Below are 21,824 nucleotides of genomic sequence, written 5' to 3' on the forward strand. Positions count from 1 at the left end.
GAAAAATAAAGAATACCGATAACAAAGGGGGTAATGCTGTTTCCTTCCAAAGGTGTGGTGAGACAGTAGCTCTCAGATCCTGCTGGGAGGGACTGAAAGCTAGGACCGACTTTCTCCAGGGCAATTGGGCAGTTTGGATCTTTAGTTAAAACCATGTGGATCCAGCAACTACCCTAGGCATGCCGTCTTGAGAAACTCCCGGAGCAGTGGCCGTCAGAGCAGAGCACAGATGCGCAGGTCCAAAGCTGGTCACCGCCGGCGTTGTGTGTTATAGTCACAAACCCGGAACAACCCGACTGCTCAACCCCCTGGGGGAGGCCCCGCTTTGAAATGCACCCACTGGGGATTCCAAAGAGCCCGTTACACGCACACGTACACAGGGGAGACGAGATGGCCTCTCTCAGTCATGCAGAACAATATCTGGCATTCAAAGATGTTCATGATTTTGGGAAAATAGGCCACAGAGGGTGATGCACGAGTGTGATCCAGGTCCGTAGGAAAGTATGACAGCTCCACAGCTGAGCAAACGTCAGTGAAAGTCTGCAAGGGACGACCCCTGTGTTCACCGTGGTTGCTGCAAATCTGAGTGCGTTCCCCCCCCGCTTCTCTGCTTTTGTTTATCAAGTGACAAAAGGCACTGAGCATTTCTTTAGACATTCCATAAAATGGGATTCGAAACAAACTTAGCACAAAAGCAGGCAAAGCGTGCCGAGGAGGGAGCCGGAGTAGACCAGAGGGAAGCTGAGTTAGCCTAGAGGTCGGAGCCCACAGGAGCAGGTCACGGGCAACACGGGGTGGTTCTGAGGGGGCCGCGTGGGATGCCCCGAGTGGGGGTGGGGGGTGGAAGGAAGGTGGGTCCGGGACAGACGTTGACACCAAGGCGTGGAGGATAAGGAGTGCGCGAGCAGATGAGGTGGGTTCTGGGGAGAAGAGAGTCCTCCGAGCCATGGAGGGGGGCAGGCGAGGGGTCCTCACCCGTGGTGTGCTCTAGAAACTGAAAAAAGTGGGGGACCACTGGAGCCTCCGAGCGGGGTGGGGGTAGGGTGAGCAGAGCTGTGGAGAGTGGCTGGGGAGAAGCAGGACCAGCTTGTTCGGAGCCCCGCGGGTGTGACAACTGATTGAGATTTTACCCGGGGGAAAAAACGGGAGGGCCACGGAAACACTTTCAGCTGGTGACCGACATCCTCAGACTGGAGCCCAGAATTGTGCTCTGGTGGCCGTGGGAAGGGAAGCAGAAGCCGGCAGGAGGGAAACCAGATGGGAGGGTGCCCGAGGGGAAGGCGGGAAGGAAACCCCAGTGCAGGCGGCCCCTGAGCCCTCCGTGGCTTGTGGGACAGCCGCAGGCGGCGGGGACAGTCTGGTGGCCGGAGCTCGGGAGGGCGGGGGCAGTGTGCTCCCGCAGAGCAGAACGCCCTGGAAATAATGCCGGAGTCTGCTCACCGCCGTGTCCGGAGACCTCAGGCTGGAGGCTCAGCCGGTACACACGTGTTTCTCTTGGTTCTGGAGGCTGGAAGTCAAGGTCAAGGTGTCGGCAGAGTTGGTTCCTTCCCGGGCCTCTCTGCTTGGCTAGCAGACCCCCTCTCCTCTGTGTGTGCGCGCCCCTGTGTGTGCAAACTGCCTCTTCTCATAAGGTGTCCTGTCAGATTGGAGGACAGCCCACCCTCGGAGCCTCGTTTTGATGTAATCAGCTCTGGAAAGGCCACGTCCCCAAACACAGGCTGTTCTCAGCAGCTGGGTGAGGGCCTCCGCGTATGAATGGGGAGGACGGACACCACCGGCCCCTCGCCAGTAGGATTGGGGCACGAGGAGGATGGCCGCCCCAGCTCCCAATTTTAAGGGGTGTGTGTGTGTCTGTGTGTGTGATGGGGATGGGGGGCCAGCAGCCTGGTGGATGGAAATGAACAGTCTCCACATGAGAAGAAAGCAGGGGACTTGCCTGTGGTTCGGGTGTGGTGGGGTGGCTGGTGGGTCCTTCTGGATGCAAACAGGGGAGCCAAGGAGGAGCCCCCAGGGAAGGATTGTGGTCCAGCAGCGGAGCTGGGGGGAGGCCGGGGACAGTCCCTCCTGCGGTCCAGCAGCGGAGCTGGGGGAGAACCTGGGGACAGTCCCTCCTGCGGTCCAGCAGCGGAGCTGGGGGAGAACCTGGGGACAGTCCCTCCTGCGGTCCAGCAGCGGAGCTGGGGGGAGGCCGGGGACGGTCCCTCCTGCGGTCCAGCAGCGGAGCTCGGGGAGAACCTGGGGACAGTCCCTCCTGCGGTCCAGCAGCGGATCTGGGGGGAGGCTGGGGACAGTCCCTCCTGCGGTCCAGCAGCGGATCTGGGGGGAGGCCGGGGACAGTCCCTCCTGCGGTCCAGCAGCGGAGCTGGGGGAGAATCCGGGGACAGTCCCTCCCTCGCCCCCGCCCTGACGCCTCTCCCTGCCTCCCGCAGCCTGCAACTGTAACCTGCACGCCCGGCGCTGCCGCTTCAACATGGAGCTGTACAAGCTGTCGGGTCGCAAGAGCGGGGGCGTCTGTCTGAACTGCCGCCACAACACGGCCGGCCGCCACTGCCACTACTGCAGGGAGGGCTACTACCGCGACATGGACAAGCCCATCACCCACCGCAAGGCCTGCAAAGGTAGGCAGGGGCGGGGCCTCGGGAACTGGTCCTCCTGTCCTCTCCTCTGTCCTTCCTTGTCCCCGTGCACACCGGCCTCGACCGGGACCGCGTCGCTCGCTCGCTCACATGTACGCACGCGTGCACACACGGCCTCCCAGGTATTTGGGGGTGTAAGCCGGAACAAAGGGGCGGTGGAGACATGGCCCCAAGGAGAAGAAAGGAGAAGGTGTGAGCCCCGCGAGGGTGCAGGGCCCCGCCCCCGGCCAAAAACAAGGCTGCTCCTCCCGGCGCAGGTGTGCTGCATACCAGGGGGCGGGGGTCATGTTCACCGGGCTTACCGGCCGCACAAAGGGCCCTCTCTTACCCGAACCACGCAGACGTATTTCTTTGGATGTGTGTGCGCCCCGGCCCCTCCCCGGGCCTCCCGGCACTCACACAGACACACACGGTCACGGTCGCGGTGAGGTCGGCGGCTTCGGGGGCAGGGTCTCAGAAGGAACATTTAATCCACCTGCAAACAGCTTTCCTTCTGAGGACAAAAAAATTAAAGGGAGACGGAGACTTCGCATTCACGGCAGCGAGCCCGAATGCTCTCCCTTTCTGGTGTTGTGTTTTCTCTAACCACGTCCCTCAACCCCCAACAAAAATGAAGCAATGGTCAGATAACTCAGAGCTGTCAAATGCCAGGAACTCAGTGCTATTGTTGGCGGGGAGTCCTGGGGGTCCCCCCACACCACATTTGCTTTTGGGAATTCCAGGAGCCGGGGCTGCCCCCGTCTAAAACTTGAGGCCCTGGAGCCGGGGCTTTGCCATGAGCCTGGGTTCCCAAGAAGAGATTTCTCTCCGAGGGCTCTTGGGGCCACCATCCGGCGTGATCGGGGTCCTGAGACAGACCCGTGTAGACCCTGACATGAGCAAGACCCAAACCATGTCAGGGTCAGACTCAGATGAGCAGCCGCATTCCAGAAACCCGTCTTATCCGGAAATCCGCCAGATGTCCGACACGCGTGCGGACCACCGGCTCCGTGGGTCCGCCCAGCGCAGAATGACAACATGGGGCTTCTTTTAGAGGAATTGCTAAGAATTTTTTAAAATGGCAGCAAGCAGAGCCGCCACCAACCGGGCCCACGAAGCCGGCCCTGCTGGTGGAGAATTCTTTCCGCCCAAACGGAACAGGTTCCCAGCCTGTCTCCTCCAGGAGGAGCTCCTTCGTTTCCACAGGAGCGGGGATGAATCGTGGGTGACTCCCGGGACACAAGCGAGCTGTCCTCCCAGATCTGTGGACCTAAGGCTGCCTCTGGTGGTTGTCAAGAGAAGTTAACCCCTAAAGGTGGCCTGGCTATTTCCACATCCCAAACCAGCGAATCAAGGTGAGACTCCCCCGGGAGACTTGGAGCACGGACCCACCGAGAAGGTGGCCTGAAGCGAAGGGACCCAGAAATGCCTCCGGTGGCCAGAAGGCACGAGCAGGAGCATGACCGGGGAGAGAGGGGCCTTTGGGTTTTCAGAGACCAAACTTGGAAGGTGTCCAGGCCCTCCTTCGCCTGTCGTCTTCCCTTTACAGAAGAAATCAAAGCCAAGGACTTGTAAACAACGGTCGCACATAGATTTCTTGGGGATTTGGCAGGGGAATTTTAATCAGCACGGGCCACTCAGGTGGGCAGCCCTGTGCCCGTGGTTGAGGGGGTCTCAGCTGTGCGCGGAAGGGCCTTGGTCATGTGCCCTCAGAGCAGGAAAGACCTGTCCCCTGGAGAGGCAGGAGGGAGCGGAGCCTCGGTCATCTCACCATTCACCTCCCCTCCCTCTCCTCTGTTGCATGCAGGGAGGCCGGAGAGCCACCTGCGGCCTCTCCTGGCTCAGGCTGAGATGTCGGGAAGCCACCAGGTCCTAGGAACCTGCACGTTGTCCTCTGGGGCTCTGCCACTCTGCTGGTTCCCAGGCGGGACAGGAGCAGGCAGACGCAGGTGCGGTCCTGTCTTCTTATTTCGAACGCTGTGGCTGGCCTTGGTGGCTCTCTGGTCCCTCGGAGCCTTGGACAGCAGCTGCCCTCAGCCGTAGTGGGCCCTTGAGTGAAGAGGTTGAGGGAAGAGAGAGATGTGAGGGCAGATTCTGTGCGGAAGGACGCCTGCGTGTCTTGTCAGGGGAAATGTGGCGGGCGGGGGCAGGACTCCACGGTCCCTCCTCCCTGGTGGGGAAAGACAGTGCTTCAGGGATCCTGCCACCTGATTGGCGAGGAAGGACACTGCCTGAACGATCTGTTCTCTGATCAGCGAACAGGAGGAATGTGACCTGAACGGTCCTGCCGGTTCGCCGGTGCGGAAAGTTCTAGATCTTTCCCCTTTGCTCTCTTTTGTCTGGTGTCAGCCCCTCAGGACCAGTGGGAACTCTGAATCCTCTGTTCCCCATGGGACATTCCCCACGCAATGGAGACCCTACATTTGGGGGCCTCGTGGAGGGGGGCGACCAGCTGCGGGAGGTCAGACCCCAGCAGGGAGGGCTGTGTACCCTTGAGGTTTTCAGACGGCAGTCGCTGTCCCCACCCTACCCTCACGGAGTCCATCCGTCCATCCGTTTGTCTGTCCTGTCCAGCGTCTTGTCTTCCCGGGGTGGGTCGATTTGAGGAAACGGCTCCTTTGCTGGAAGCATTTGGCCCCGGCATGATGAGCCACACGCAGCGGTAGCGTGCGGCCCCGGCCTCCTGGGGCTGACCGCGGGGAGCCCCACTGTAGCCTCCGGTTGTGGACTTGCTTGCTCTGTCGTGGGGACATTTCACTGGGGAACTGGGACAACTGGCAGAGGCTGCTGACCCGAGGCTGCTTGGGAATGGCCCCTGGGGCCCTCTTTACCCTTGACTTCCCAGGGCCCGGGAGGAGCCCCAGGCAGGGGGCTGAGGCCACCCAGGCCCTGCTGGTGATTGGCTGGGCTCCGGACCTCGCTCACGTTAGAGCAGGGGTGGACCCGGGCAGGAGCAGCTTGGAGCAAGGGGATCAGATTCCGAACGTTACTGTGCGGTCCCCCCATTGGGGAAGTTTCATAGCAACAGATTCGTTGGGTTCTTTCTCCCCTCCCCTGGTTTAGAACCAAACCGGGGCTGGCCAGGCTGGTGCATACAAAGGGCCATAATAAACATGCCCGGGGACACAGGCGGCTGCAGCCCGCCGCTATTCAGCGTAATTTCACACCACTGGGAAGACCTCATTATGGCGCGGGCTGTTGTCCCATACAAAGTCAGAGGAGATGAATCTCTCCCTTTTCTCCGCAGAATGGTTTGTGAAGGATACTCATCCTGGAATCTGTCAAAAGAGAGGCGGTTTTGTTTACCATTTCTCTTCTTTATGGACTCGGGGGCTCTTTTTTCTTTCGAGCCGGCAAAGAAGACACTGCCGTTGGACCGTTCCAGCCGTGTCTCTATTTGAACGATATTAATTTATCATCTTCCCAAACCATCTGTGATGGATAAAGACATTCCGGGAGTCTCCCGTGAACCGAATCGCAATGAGAGTTAAGAAATGAACCCCCGCGTCTCGCAAACGCCCCCGCACAAAGGGCCTGCGTCCCATCTCTCCGGGCAGCTTCCTTCACGGGTCGTCCTGCCCTGCCCGCCTCCACCCTTCGAGGCCACAGTCGGTGTGGCCGAAATGCAGACCGCCGCGAAGGTGTCCGGGTGCTTGGGCGGTCGCGGGGCCCAGGCACGCACCGGTCCTCGCCGTCTTGGCCGGTGCACACCTGAGACTTCCAGCCACCCCCATTTCTAATGGCAGCTCTGCCAGAGCTCGGGGAGGAACTGGCCACCTGGGCCCGCCCCCTCGGCCACCTGGCCACTGCGTGGGTCTCCCCATGTCTTTCTCAGCCTTGATTCTTGACCTTCACTAAAGGGCATCCTTGGTATAGTCTCTCTAAGTTGTTGTTGCTCTTGGCTGCACTTTGGAATTGCCCGGAGATTTGAAAATCTGACCACCCCCCCCCCTCCAGAGATCCCATCTTAATGAATGAGTCCAGATAAGACCCGAGCACTGGAGAATAAGGAGTGAGACCCGGGAGCTGTGCTGGTGATGCTCGCGGGGGAGGGGCGGGATTTATTATCGATGAATTTAAATGTTTTTTTAAGGCTCTCTTGATGAAAATCGAGTGGGACGGGATTGTTTAACATTTTTTAAAAAATTAAATTTTGCCAGGCAAGGCTGGGAGCTTAGCTGGTGTATCCTGATGATTTAGTGTCAGGAGGGAGGCACGGGATTGGATGGTTATCGCAGCTAGATGGGGGGTGTGTGTGTGTGTGCGCGCGCGCGCGCATGCCCACGCATGACGATGCGTGCAAGCCAGATTGGATCATTTGAGGGTTTATTATTTTTTAATTTTCAAAGTTCCTTTTAATTCTAACATTTTTTAAAATTTAAATTCAGTTAGTCAACATACAGTGTATCATTAGTTTCAGATGTAGAGTTCAGTAATATGTCAGTTGTGTGTAAAACCCAGTGTTTTATGGGTTTTATGGGTGGCTCAGTCGGTTAAGCATCTACCTTCAGCTCAGGTCATGATCCCAGGATTCTGGGATGGAGCCCCGCATCGCATCGGGCTTCCTGCTCCACGGGGAGCCTGCTTCTCCTTCTTTCTCTACTTGGCGCTCCCCCTGCTTGTGCTCACTCTCTTTCTCTCTGTCAAATAGATAAATAAAACCTTTAAAAAAAAAAAACACCCGGTGCTCATCACATCACGTGCCCTCCTTAATGCCCATCACCCTGCTACCCCATCTCCCCACTCCCCTCCCCTCCAGCAACCCTCAGTTTTGTTTCATGGTTTGTCTCTGTCTCATTTGAGGGATTAGTGACATCGCAGCCAGGAAGCTGGGACTCCTTCCTGACTCTCAGGTGATGTCCAGGCAGCCCACAAAAACCTAAAAAACCTCAGGAATGCCCTTTGTTCTGTGGGTCCCGTGTGACATTTATTTCTGGTCTGTGACCCTGTTGGGAGTGCAGGGTAAAGCGTGGTCCTCTTAGGGAGGAAGGCGCTCAGTGGCCACGGCAGCTCCCAGGTTAGAGGACAGAGCCCCTGAGCCGAGGAGTGGGCTCTTTCGGGGGGCTGAGACGGCCCAGCACTCACGGGCAAGGGAAAATCAGGAGAGGAAGTTCCCCCATGCAAGAGCCGACTCCAACTGTGGTCTCTGTTGGCGCATCCTTCCCCTGTTCCCGGGGACCGTGGGGGTCAGAACCCCCGATCTCCGGATTTGGCTCCAGGTTCAAAGCCTGTGGAGCATCCGGCAAGTCACGTGACCTCCCTAGACCTCAGTATCCTCATCTGTGAAATCGTGTTCAGATTTATGGCCTCTGAATCCCGGCCAGCTTCCACATTCCACGGCCTGCGTGCTCTTTTCAAATCTTCAGAATTTTACGGGTCCCCGATAACAGTGGGACAGTGTCCTGCTTCGGTGGAATTTGTGACCCTGGAGCTTGGAAGAGCCGGCAGAACCGGGAAATGGAGTGCAGGTGATGTTGCTCTGGGAGCGTCCCCGTTCCCACGACCCACACGAGTGCCCTGCTCCTACAACGGGGTCTTTCCGGCTCAGCTCTGTGTCCCATTTCCCTGGTACCCTGGCCAGTTGCCCCTGCCACCCCCCCACGGGTCACCCATTCTGCTCCCGTTTCTGCTCGGACATTCGTGGGGGGCCCACGGGGCCCTACTGTTGAGAAGAAAAGCCCTCGGATCTCTGAGCTGCCTCAGTTAACGGAACGCATTTTACTTGGGGGCGTCGAGTACATGAGACGGCGTAGAAGACGTCCCAGACACACGGCACACGCACCCTGTGCCTGGTAGCGGTTAGGATTCTTTGTCCAAGCAGGAGAAGATCCACTAACCAGAGCCGCCTGCGGTGGCCAGCTCGCACACAGAGCAGAGACTATCTGATCGCCTTAGTGCCTTCAGTGAGCCGGGGTGCATGGGGGAACCGGCCCTGCCCGCTGGAAGGGCTCCGCCCCAGTGTCTGCCGTAATGCTGTTGGACGCTCGCTGTCAGGGATGGACGTGCTTTGGGAGCAAAAATGACACATGGGGTGCACAGCAGCGTTGTGTGCCCAGCAGCTGCTTGTGGAAACGCTGAGGGGAGAGGTGGGATGGGCTGTGTGCGTGTAAATGTACATGTAAAAGTGCTACTGAGAACGGCCTGGCAGCCTCCTGGGGGTTCCTGGCCCGCATGGGGTCGGGAGCAGGATGCAAGGTCCATGTTGGTCCCCACTGCCCTGCTACACGGGGACCCAGGTGCTCTGGTGCCTCCTCACTGAGCTGCCGTCCAGCCCCCATCACCTCCCCCAGGCCAGTGTGCTTGGACACACATACATGCACAGACACACGTGCACATGCACGCACACACACACACACGCACAGGCGCGCTGTCTCTCCCCTTCTCTGTCTCTCTCTGGGAACCATCTGTAGGACCCATGCCTTCTGCCTCTGCTGTAAATCAGGTGCAGGAAGGCTATGGTTAACTAGATCACGGAGGGTCAAATAACCCAGCTTGGGATTATGGGACTCCCCTCCCCTTCCACTTCCTGCTGTCTGCACCTTGATCCAAGTGGGGCAGGGGAGAGGTGAGGTAGTGCAACTTGAAACATTTATTCTTTTGTGCCTTGCTAGCAACTGCTGGGAGAAAGGAAAGCATAGCCGCAGAGGAGGTGGACACAGACAGAGCGCTGAGGTGCAGTTTGTGCATAATTTGCGGACATAAATTATCCTCCCTCGTGAGTGTGCAGAATTTAGGAGTGGGGAGTGTTGCGCATGGAGGTTGCTGATGATCTAGGATGTGAGGGGATTACCTTTCCTGCTGCCCTACTTCTTCCCTCCGAGGAGGGAATTTGGCCTGATTTTGTGCACTGACAGCGCAATTATTGAGCACCTGCTGCATGCAGCAGAGGGGTGGATCCAGTGCTGACCAAGGCAGACACGATCCCTTGGAGCTTGCTTTCTGGAGGGAGGTCAATGGTGGAGAAAGGAGAAAAAGTAAGTAGAAGATTGTATAGATTGTGGTGAGTCATGCAGAGGAAATACACAGGGTGGTAGGAGAGGGTGACATGGTGGGGGGCGGAGCCCCTCTGCCAGGTGGCCAGGGACGACCTCTCTGAGGACAGAACATTTGAGGCGAGACCTGGGATATGAAAAGCAGGAGGAAGCTGAGGAGTGTGCAGTAGCAGCGTCCAGAAGCAGGAAAGGGAGCTGAGGTGGTTGGGGAGCAGTTCCTGGGAGCGTGGACAGGAGGAGGACCCCATTCCAACAGCATTGAAAGCCATGGTGGGGGGGTGCCGTCAGGAGAGGAGAGACTAGAGTGATGGATCTGGCTTACTTTTTAAGATGCTCCTTCTATAGGATGTGCCACGGATGGGAGAAAATGTTCCCACATCACATACCGGACAAAGGCCGTGATTCACAATACGTGAAGAACTCTCAAAATTCATCAGTAAGAAAACAGACCACTCAGTTAGAAATGGGCGACATACTTGAACAGGTACTTAACCAAAGAAGCACAGGCGGCAATTTAATACATAAACCGTCATTAGTCATTGGAGAAATACAGATTAAAACCATGAGATACCGTTGTACACCTATTAGAATGTCAAAAACACATAGTACTGCCAATTCCAGGCATCAGCGAGGCTATGTAATGACTGGAACTCTCATACACCGCTGGGGGGAATTCAAAACGGCAAAGCCACTTTGGAAGACAGTTTTGCAGTTTCTCATAAAGTTAAATGTAGATCTGCTGTAAAACCTTGCCGTCTGTGTACCGTGGAGCACTCCTGGGCCATGAAAATGAATGAGCAGTTGATTGACGCAGCAGCTGGGACACGTCTCAGATGCGTTTGGCTGAGTAAAGGAGGCCAGGCCCGGAAATTCCATATGGAGCATCCATACATCGTACATACTGGACAGTCCCAGAACACGATGTTCTGAAAAGGGGAAGCTAGAGGGACAGAACAGATCTGTGGTCCCCAGGATTTGGGGTGGGGGTGCTGGCCGCAGACGAGCCTGAGGGACTTCCTGGGAGAGCTGGAATATTCTACATCCTGATTGGCATGGTGGTTCCAGGAATCTACACGTGTGATAAAACCCGTAAGACGGTACAGCCGAAATAGTGCTGTTGCTCCCTGCGAGTGAAACGACGATGGTGCTGGTGAGAAGTTTTCCATAGGGCTCTCTGACAGCCTGTCTTTGGCCCTCTTGCTTGCCATCTCATGTTACTCACAGCTCTGAGCTTACTTGGCAACCAGTCCCACTCGGGTCAGTCCCCCTTTGCTCCTCCTCCTGCCTGTGTCCCCGAGCCCGACCCCACCGGTCTGCCACCTTGCCTCAGGTCCCCTCCATTCTGGAGCACCCCAGCAACCTCAGTCAGTTTCCATGTTTCTCTTCTTGATGGCCAGTCCTCCTCACCCCCTTTTGGGGAGTGGAGAAAAAGCATGTTCTTGGACACCGCTTAGTGCCCAACATGTGTCCTCTGTGTCCTCCCCCAGCACCACCTCTAGGTGAGGGGGTCTCCCGGGGCTTCTCTTAAGAAGCCCAACACACATACAAAAGACATGGGAACCCTTCGGATCTGAGCCTGGTTTTCTTTGAGGGCACTGAATCCTTCTGTCTCTGTGCACTGCCCTCACCTGCACTGACATGCTCCAGCCCTCCTCCTCCTCCTGATGGTCCTCCCTCCCTCCCTCCTCCCCTTCTTCGCCTTCCTCCTCTTTCCTACTCCTCCTCCTTCTTCCTTTATCCTACCCTCCCCTCTTCCCTCCTCCCTACCTGACCTCCCACAGCAGCTGGAGCTCAGCCTGGCCCACACCGAGGGCCCCGCCTGCTTTTACCTTCGTTGTGGATGGCAGCCAGGCGCACAGACCAGTCTCACCAGAGCAGAGAAGACCATTCCCCCCTCACCCAACACCCGAACCAGACCTGGCTTTTGGGCCCCAGGCGGCCTGGTCAGCTCCGGGGAGCAGCGACGATCACTGACAGCGTGATCGGGACCCCCAGGCTGATAGTCTTCCTTTTCGCAAGGCCAACGGTGGGCCTAGGGAAGAAGATGCTGGGCCCAGGCTTAGCACAAGATGTATACGTGTGTGAGCTGTGATGGCCTCTGAAGTCAGGGTCAGTGTTGTGATTGTTCTAAGTCCCCCCTCCGTCCTGGAGCAGCTCCAGGGGGTCTGGGTGCCAAGCCAGCTCCCGTCTCCTCTGCAGGGATGTCCCCTGGAGGGTCCTGCCTGACCCCTGGGGCGGGGCGTCCTGGAGCCAGGTGTGCGGGAAAAGCAGCCAGATCTCCTGATAAGGTGCAGGAAATCTGTGTGGGCTGCAGTGGATAAGGCCGGCCTCAGACATGCATCCTCTCCTAATGGGGGCCGGGAGCCTTTCGGGACCCAGGACAGGGGGCTTCGGGAGACGCTGGGAGAGGCAGTGCTCGGGGACAAGCAGCCTGGGATCGGGACTGTCTGCCTTTCCGGTCAGCTTTGCCAGGGCTCTGGGAGTGGATAGAAGGCCTGGTGCACCAGGCAGCGTGTCCCTTGGGCCAGGACTGCAGTGACCTCCAGCAGTGTGGGGTGAGGAGGGGTTGGGGGTGCTGCCAGGGGCCTTGAAGCCATAGACACCAAGCATTGGACTGTTAAGGTGGCAGAGCCACCTGTGGTCCAGAGAGAGCGAGGCACTAACCCAGAGTCACACAGTGGTCCTGGCAGGATGGGCCCGGACCTGGGTGTACCAACGCCTCTCCCAGAAACCGTCTGTGTGCCCTGAGCTGGCTGTCCCTGACTGATGGCCTAGAGCAGAGATGGCCCGGGCTCCCCTCCACACTGGGAGGCACTCCAGCCCCCCGCATGCGTGAGAAACCTAACCCGGCCGTCTTCTCAGGGCCCCGGGCTTCCGTCCGCTCTCACCTTCCTCTTTATGGAAAAACCCTCGGGTAGATCGGTTCCCGTGACCAGGTGCTGCCTGCCCTATGCACACGGGGTGACCTGCCGCAGAAGGGATTGACCTCCTCCAGAAGTGGCTCGCTTCCGGGGAAATGGGAGTCGCCAGCTGGCCTTCCCGTGGCGGGAGGCGCTCTGCCCCAGACCGCGTTCTCAGAAGGATTAGGGAGGCTCTCTCCTCAGCCTCTCACCAGACCCCTTGCCCTGGGGGGGGGGGGGGGTGGGGGGTGGGGAAGACCTGCACTCCCTCCTCATCCACATCCCCCCATACCCCTGCTTGGCCCCGCCCCTCCACTGCCCTGCCCACTGGGGTCCCAGGTGAGCCTGTGCGGAAAGGGGAGAGGAGTCTGTGTGTTTGTATCTGTGTGGGTCTAGGCATGTCCATGTGAACGTAAGTTGGGAGGAATCTGTGTGTGTGTCTGGGTGTGTTTCCGGGCTGAGCAAATACAGCGCAATCCCTTCGGCTTTCTCTCCCTAAGAGCAGGGGCCCGGGGCCTCCTTTGTAACTGGTGGGCTCAGACTCCCTTGGCCAGATGCTTGTCTCACCCCAGGCTGCAGAGGAACCCACGGTGGGGCATGGTCACCTGTCTCTTGTCCCCAAACCTCGAAGCTCACCCTTCTTCGCACAGAGGACATCACTTGGGCTTTCCCTGTGTGTGGGTTTTGGGAGGAAGGTCCTTGCTTTTGTGGCTCTGTTGCTTGGAATCGAGAATGAGCGCCCCGCGAGTCTGCTGGGATTACATTTCGTGCCTGGGAAACAGAAAGCCCGGCAAGCCTGGCAAGCAGGGATGTCTCCTTCTGGACCGAGAAGTGCAGAGGGGGCCGTCCGGGGAGGGTGAGGGTCTCCATGATGCCCTGAGAGAGCAGGTCCTTACTGCCTCCCCTCCGCTGGGGTTCCCCTGGGCAGCCCGCGATCTCGTCCTCTGTGGTCTGGCAGACCCCATAGGAGGGCAGGGGACCCACGGCGACGATGTGTGAGAGCGTGTGGATGCCCTCACGTGTTCCCAGGTATCCAGGCGATGGCGCTGTGCCCGGAGGTGACCTGAGTGGCCTTCTGAGGCCCCTTGACCCCCCCCTTTAGCACCCCGATGGCTTCTCTTCCCAGAACGGTGAGTTTTCACGGAAGCCTGACCAGCCTGGCTTGCCGCCTCCATCAGACCAGCCGAAGGGGACGGGGGCTCGTAGTCTCTGCGAAATCTGGGGAGAAAGGTGGGAAACCCAGCAGCAAAGCGCCCTCTTCTTTAATCAAAGGACGGGCCCAGAGGATGTGCCGACTTCCCGCCGTCGCTGAGGATGGCCCTTGTCCCCAGCCAACGTCAGCTGGTGCCAATCCCCCCCCCACCAACCCCGCCCCGCGTCTTGCCAGCCCTGGCAGCTCACAGGTCACCAGCTACGAGGGGCCACGGGCTAGGACCATGCCACCCACCCAGAGCAGCCCCCTGACAGACTCTGCACGGCTCCTGCTTCGGGAAGGGTGACCTGTGCCGCTGGGAGACTTGGCTCTCATCCCTCAGAGCCCGAGCATCCTTCGGTGACCTCCTCACAGCCAAGTGCAAGGATCCAGAAGTTACTGGCACGCAGCTGTGTTCCGTCAGCGCGGAGGGGAGGAGGTCTTGGCATGAATCTGAGCGTTACCAGCAGGCTTGCAAAGCAGGCCACGGGAGGTCAGCTGGCATGGGCCTCGGGAGTGCACATCCGCCCGGCGCCCCGTGGTCCCCACTGGGCTTGGGACGGCGGGGTCCCGTGCTGGGCCCTTTGCTTTCACGTGGCCACCTTAGAGACGCTGCCCCAGGCCCGATCCCCCTTCCCACCACCGGAGCGGGGTTTCAGGGCACAGGGGAAGGTCAGAGGGCTTCTCCGGACACGCTCTCCTCCCAGGAGCATCCTCAGCCTAAGTCTTTTCTCACCACAAAAGAAGAGAAAAACGAAAGACCAGCGGCAGGGGAGGAACTTGAAGTTAGGGGAGATCGAAGAAGACAAGTTCCTGCCAGAAGGACTTACTGCTGTTGACGGGGACGAGATGGGGACAGCTCACTATCCTCCCGTGGATCCCGCACCAGGAGAAACCCGCTGGCGGCCCCACCTCACCGCACCCCACCCCCGGCTGCTGTGGGGCACCCCCATCCCTTCCGTCCCCGGCCCGTGTCCCCTGCCCTCCTCTAAGCCGACCAGGGGGGTGCCCACAGCCAGGACCCCCACCCGGAGAGCTTCCAGAAGCTCCCACATGTCCAGACTCAAGTTTGACAAACAGTTCCTCACGTTCCTCTCCTTTCTGCCTGCCGCTTCCGACTTCTCCTCGTCCGAGTGGCCCCGGGGCCGGCTGGGGGGCGGAGGGGGGCAGGTTCTCACCGGCTCACTGAGCAGTGCTGGCTGGGCGCTGCGCTCACACTTCTTGTCTTGGAGGGTTTTTCCCCATTCGGAGCAGAAACACTTAGCAGCTTCCCGCAGACGGCTCTCCCCCAACACCCTCCCGCCTCCGCGCCCCACACCCAGGCTTCCCTGGGGAAGGGGGCGGGCAGCGAAGGGAGAGGCTGTGTGTCTGCCCTGCCCCCCAGCCCCTGAGCGCACCCCTGGATTCCGGGAAGCAGGACTGGGCCGGGCACGCGGGCGCCCTGTCCGTGTGGGCACAGCTCCTCTTGCCCGAGCGGCCCCGGCTTGGTGGGGCCTTGGTTGCTTGGGCTCCTGGAACAAAACCCCACAGACGGGGTGGTTTCAACAACAAGCATTTATTTCTCACAGTTCCGGGGGCTGAGATGTACAAGATGGGCGACCCCAGCTCCCGTGTTTGGGGGGGGGCGGCTTCCTGGGGCAGGGGCGCAGCCTTCCTGCTGCGTGCTTGTGCAGAGACACTCTCTCTTCCTCCTCCGGGAAGGGGCTCCCCTGCTCCACTTCCTGCCTGCCAACACGGCTTTTCACGGCGGTCCAATTTGACTTCTGTTCCCCATGTCCAGGGGAGCAGGTGGCCAGAGATCTGAATATGTTCTGGAATGTGTGTGTGTGTGCGTGTGTGTGCGTGTGTGTGCTTGACCGGGCCTGCCTTCCCAGTGTGGGGGTCCATGCGGTGCCACGGGGGAGGGGCCGGCCACCCCCCTCCCCACTCTGACCTTCCTGTCGTGTGTCCTCTGCAGCCTGCGATTGCCACCCCGTGGGCGCGGCCGGCAAGACCTGCAATCAGACGACGGGCCAGTGTCCCTGCAAGGACGGCGTGACCGGCATCACCTGCAACCGCTGTGCCAAGGGCTACCAGCAGAGCCGCTCTCCCATCGCCCCCTGCATAAGTACGTGCCAGGCGCCCCCCCCCTCCTCCTCCGGGCTGCGGGCTCTGGCTGGGCTCTGGGTTTGGGGGGGGGGTAGATCGCCTTCCCTGAACCCTGCTGATATGCAGCTGCTTGAACGCGTTTCCGTGGGGGACCCCATGCGAGACTCCCCAAGCTGGGAGCTCAGCAGAGGCGGCCTGCTCTTCTCCGTCCTGCTGAGACTGACTCGCCCGCTCCCAGGGGCAAGCAAGCCCTGGACCTGGGGTGGCCTCGTACCAGGGCTCGCCATGGCGGCTGTGGCGGGAATTCCAGGATCCCCAATCCCTGGCAGATTGGGAGCAGGAGGCGCTGATGCTACAGGCTCCCATGCCTGGCCCCCCACGGCCCTTACGACAGACGATGGCTCCCCTTAGAGTCCTGGGGGCCCCTTGGACCAGCTGCTAGGCCCCTAGTTGCTGGAACAAGAGCAGGGGATGGGCAAGACGGCCAGGGCCAGTCAGGGGCCCTGGCTTGGAACAAACTTCATGTTTTATAACCGGTAGGACTCTCCCAGGTGTTACGAGCGGACACTTAGTCTTGGTTGGAAGATAAGACCTTGGCCTTCCTCATTCCTTGTGCAAGGCTGACCTAACCCAGAAGGGCGAGCAGGAAAAGGGGCGGATCCCAGTGAAGTAGGCAGACCCGAGGGCTGAGGTTGGCCTCTCTAGAATGGGGGTTGGGCCAGCCCAGCGGTTTGACCCACCACCTGTTTTTGTGGGGCTCAGTGTTTTCTTTTAATAAGTCTTTAACGATTGAAACCAAAGTCAGAAGGCGAATATTTTACGACACGTGGGATGCTTGTGATGAGAAGTGGCCTGTCTGTAAACGTACACGGGGACGCAGGCATGCCTGCCGGGTACCCGCTGTCTGTGGCTGCGTGGAGCCCTAGCGAAGCTGAGTGGCTACGACAGAGACCTGTGGCCCGCGGAGCTGGCCACGTTCACCAGCTGGCTCTTCCTAGGAGAGTCCGCTGGCCCATGGTGGTCACAGGGGTCCGGTCGCGGCGGAGAACCCAAATCCCAGCCCCCTGGGAAATCGAGCTCCGCATCCCTCCGGCGCAAGCCCCTTGACACGGTTTTCACGACCCCCTCTACGCGTCAGAATCTCACAGTCTGCAGAAACCCTTTTCTTCCGTCTATCCAAAAAGCTGCAAAGTGAACATTTCTAGAAAGCCGGGAGGAAACCCAGCACTACCCCCAGGGGTTGTGAAAACATCAGAAAAACAAACGGAGCTCAGAAGTGGCTGGGACCTCCACTTCAGAGCCCCCCAGGGGTGGAGGAGAGGACTATGTGGAGCCGGTGGCCCACAGTCAGGGACAGAGACCTGGGGAGGCTGGATTTCTCACTCTGCGACCTGCTCTGGCAGAGGCTGGGGGTAGACCTGGCTGTCCGTCCTGGGGTTTCTGGGAGCTCCAGCTACGGGCGCCCACACTGTGTTCCCAGGGGGTGGGCGGGCGGGGGCGGGGCTCCTGCCTGTCGGGTCACAGCTCTGGGAGCCGGGCAGGAGTGGCCCCCGAATGGAGGGCTGGGTCTCAGGCGTGTCCCCCGGGCCCCAGCCAGCAGTTGTCTCTACCCACCAAGCCTCAGGACCCAGCTGATCTGTCTGGAGGTTGAGGGAGGTTTCTCCCAGAACAGTCAGCTGGCGGCCAGAGTCCGGGGGATTCGTGGAGACTCCTGTGACCCCCCTGTTCTGGGGTCCGGCCCCGGAGGAGGCGAGTCCCTCCCCTTGGGGACTTTTCCAGAGACTGGCAGGACCTCTTCACCTTTCCTGAGCACAGGGCGGAGTCAGGGGCTGGTAGGAAAGAATTGGCTTTCTAGGTGGAAAGGGAGCGACCCCAGTGAAGCACATGCTTCTTACAGGCCCTTGGGGTGTCCTTAGTCTTCCGGCCACCGAGAACAGCGTGAGCCTCTGGGAACCTGGGCCGGGGGTGCAGACCCCTCTGCACGCGGGAGGCGCTTCCCAGGCCCCTCGCAAGCCACCCCTGCCACGAAGGCCTCCCCGCCCGCCGGGGAGGTCAGAAAGAAAGAGCCATGTCGTGTGGGAGATCAGCCCTCCACGCTGTGGGGCCGCCCTGCCTGCTCCCCACTCCTGTCCCTGCCACTTGGAGGGACGATACTCAGAGGAGAGGCAAGGCCACGTTCCAGGGCCCCCCTGCCGGCTTCCTCCAGCTCCCCGGCCCTCCTCTGCTGGGGCTGAGGAGCGGGGCAGGGAGGAGGGCCCGGGGAGGGGTCTGTGTCCTGCTCATTCTCTTCTAAGGTCAAAAATAACGTCTCCTTCCCTCGTTGTCTCTTCCTCCCACCCCGAACCTCACAGAGATCCCTGTGGCACCACCGACCACGGCCGCCAGCAGCGTGGAGGAGCCGGAAGGTAAGCGTGTCCCTCTTGGCCAGTGGGGACGGCAGGGTGGGGCGAATCAGAGCTACGGGACTCCCGAGAGCCGCCGTCGGGGCGCTGCTGGGTGCGTGTGGTGCCCCCCGGGCCGGGTCGAGGAGGAGGAGCCATAGGGCATTTCCCCAGTGATGCCCCCTCTAGGAATAAAAGGGAGGGGGCTTCCTGGTGCCTGTGGGCTGGCTTCTCACCCCGGCATGAGACCCTCAGAGCTGCACCCCTCCCACCCATCCCCCGAGGGCAGCGAGGTGCCTGTGTCCCCCTTACCGTCCAAGCTGGGGCGTGTACTCCTTCCTGGGGCTGTAGAGAAGGCAGGAGGTGGGGACGGGGATAAAAAAGACCTCTTGAGCACAGGGGTCTACGAACAGGATTTGGGCTGGGGGGGCCGGGAACCCGGACAGGAAGAGCATCACACCCTCCCTGCCCCTCACTTCTGCCCCAAATCAGCATCTTTCCGTGGGCCGCCCACCCCCAGCGGGGCGGGGGCGGGGGGCAGCCCACGGAAGTCACAGTGAACTTCACCCCACACTCGAGCCGGTGCAGAGATCGTGAAAATCTGTGTGTGTTCGCTGGCGCTTTTCTTCAGAATGACGGGAGTCACCCGGCCCGCCACTAGATCCGGATTTATAATCGTTAATAAGGAAGCGTCTGTATTATATAACCGTATCATAGAGCTGGGTTTTGGGGAAAATACTCCGATAGGTATAGTTCAGTGTGATTCGTTTCCTTTGCACTCCAGTGTGTTTTCTTTGTGCATTTAGAATTACTGCCGGGAGAAAGGGCCCCCGGGCATCCCCGGGCCCAGGGTGCAGGAGGGCTCGTGGCCTGGCTGGATGGGGGCACCTGGTAGAGAGCAGGCCAGGCCTGCTGTGAGGTCAACAGCCCGCAGCTAGGAAGGGACAGAGTCCCTGTGACCACAGCATAGAAAACCACCGAGACCCAGGTCTTAGGTTTTGGGGCCGTCTGTAGTCCCCTTCGGTTGAGCTGCGGGGAACCCTTCCAGGAGAAACAGCGGTGGCAAGGCCTTGTGGAGAAGTGGGTTCCCCCAGGACCTGGGAGGTGGGACGAGGGGGCTCTTTCTGTAAAGCCATAATTCCGAGGAACCTCCCCATTCGTCCGGCTCTGGGGTGGTGGGGGTAAGGCAGTTTGGAAGCTGGAAGGCATTTCCCTCCAGCGGATGCCAGCGTCCTCCTTGTGATATGGGTCACAGGAGGACTCACCTGGGCACAGTCCTCCTCGGGGCGGCGTGCGCAGCTGGTCCAAGGCCAAGGTGGGTCCCGGCCTCTCTCTCTCTCTCTCTCTCTCGCCCCCTGCTTCTGCAGCTTGACTTGAAAGCGGGCAGCCATCTCGGCCGGGCAGGGTAAAGGGTAAAGTCTCCCGCACAACTAACTACTTAGAAACACTCGCAACCTCCTACTCAGGAAAGTGTTCTGACTTCGTTACTGTGACTTGCCTGTCTTCCTCCCCCACTTTTCCGATCCTGACTTCCGTGGAAGCAAGTGTCCCGGAAACGCCCTGGCCAAGGGCTTTCCTCGCGGAGGGCAGAGGCGGGCAGGTGTGATGCTTGTCCCAGTGCCCGTGGCTGTGGCCCGAGCCTTTCCGACCTTCTCCGGAGTGCTTCCAGGTGCCCGGAAGTCCGTGGTGCTCCCTCCGGGGAGCCGAGGCTACTCCCAGGCCCGGAGCGCCGGACTCCGGAGCCGGCCACCGCTGCACAGAGCCCGGCTCGCCTGTCTCGGCAGGACGGGGCGTCCTGGGCAGGAGGCCAGGGGGCCCCCTGGGAAGCGGGGCTGGGAGCTCATACTTCCAAGCCTGTCGATTCTTGCAGTGTTTGAATAGGGAAGCCCTCCGTGCCAGGCTGCCTGAGAAAAGCTTGTTTACTTTTGCCTGCGTAATGGAGGAGAATTAATAAACGGAGAATTTGTCCTGAAAGCTGATGGACATAACCTCGGCCTGAACCCATTCCCCTCGGAGGGCCAGCTCACTCAGCGAACACTGTCCACCTGCTCATGTTGCTGGCTGGGACCCCCTCTGGGGACAGGGAGGTGAGGAACGCCTTGCCCGTGGGAGGTCTGGGGGCCCCGGGTGGGGGGTGGGGACCCGAACCGGGTAGGAAGGGGATCGGGACCACCCACCCCAACCCCACCTGCTTATGGTCGCAGAAACCTCCACCTCCCAGGCCTAAAAGAAAGCCACCTGACTTCGCAGGCCCTCCGGCAGCTCTGAGGCGATTGTCAGTCTGCACGTTTGTTTGGTTCAGCGGAAGGAGCGTTGGTTTGGAGCTGGGCGCGATCTGGGGTTGATTCTCCACTGGTGTGAGGCCTCGGGCAGTGACAGGCTTTGTCCACAGTCCCTTGCAGAGCTCTCCGTGGGCAGGAGCGTCCGGGGAGATGGTTGACAGCTGGCAGGGGCAGGCCTGCTTTGTAGCGTCTGCCGAGTTCCCTGGTGTAAACACTCCACCTGTGGCCAGTGTCCCCCCCGCCCCCCCCCACAAGCTGGGGCCCTGCAAGGCGCCTCCTGCCACCTGCTCCAAGATGAGGCATGGGCCTGGTCAGCCAGCCTGCCAGGGGGCCCTGGAGAGAACCCCGGGGAGCCCACCAGCTGTAGGAAGGGCCCCACCTGCTGGTGCTCCCAGGCATGGGTGCTGGGCTGGGGGTGACCTTACACGTGTCCCATTTGGTAGCCTCTCAGCCCTTCCATTTTTTTCGTTGTACACCTGCAACCTGGATTAGCTTGGCGCTCTCTCGTTTTTGGCTTTCATTTTGCAAGAGAAGGAATAGGTTGGCTACTGATAACACGGACCAGGTGCTGGGGGGGCAGGACAGTGGGGAGGAAAAAGCACTGGCTAAATCCGGAGCCCTGGGGCCCGAGTTCTGCCTGGTCTGGTTTCCTGAGACAGTTGTGTGTCCCCCCAACCCCCGGCCCATTATCCACTCGGGATACGTTCCAAGACCCCCAGTGGATGCTTGAAACCGCGGATAATACGGAACCCTGTTCACACTATGTTTTTGCTCATACGTGCCTACCTGTGCAGGGCTTAATGTATACATCAGGCACAGTGAGAGATGAACAGTAACTTGTAATAAAATAGAACAGTTATAGCAAGAGACTGTAATAAAAGTTACAGGAATGAGGTCTCTCGCTCAACACATCTTACTGTCCGGTGCTCGCCCGTCTTCTGGTGAGGAAGCGATGGGGATGTGCACACGTGGGGCAGTGGGGGGGTGGGGTGCAGGGGCCTTTCTCACACACAGGATAATGCTTGTATCCTAAGAACATGCCAGTAGAGAAACACCCAAAAATTGTTACAGTGGGTAGGAGTATGGCCAGGATTATCATTAACACAATTAACATTCAAAGGGCAGTAACTTTTCTTTCGTATCTGTAAGAACAACATAAAAAGTGTCCTAGTGAGTGAAAATGTTAAGGGGATGTCTGGCCTTTAGTAAGTGATCAATGAAGACACAACATTTGTATAATAGAAACAGAAGCCCGATGAGAACAGTACCAGAAATATCAAATATACAGAAATAAGTGTAGCGTTAAAAGTACAGAATGTAGATTTTTTTTTTTTTTTTTTTTTTTTTTACAAAGGGTAAAACTTCTTGAAGGGA

The 21,824-nt window shown here is 59.3% G+C and overlaps 1 protein-coding gene across 1 annotated transcript in view; it reads left to right on the forward strand.

The window, feature by feature from the left end:
• The window catches only part of NTN1 (netrin 1), a 62,935-nt gene that overhangs the window by 4,998 nt on the left and 36,113 nt on the right, over positions 1-21,824 (forward strand). Inside the window, exons 2-4 of the mRNA XM_080826700.1 lie at positions 2,430-2,618; positions 15,657-15,806; positions 18,139-18,192. Coding sequence (XP_080682826.1) covers positions 2,430-2,618; positions 15,657-15,806; positions 18,139-18,192 — 393 coding nt within the window. The remainder of the gene's footprint in view (positions 1-2,429; positions 2,619-15,656; positions 15,807-18,138; positions 18,193-21,824) is intronic.

Source organism: Martes martes (genome assembly GCF_963455335.1).
Source record: "Martes martes genome assembly, chromosome: 16".
Taxonomy (NCBI): Eukaryota; Metazoa; Chordata; class Mammalia; order Carnivora; family Mustelidae; genus Martes; species Martes martes.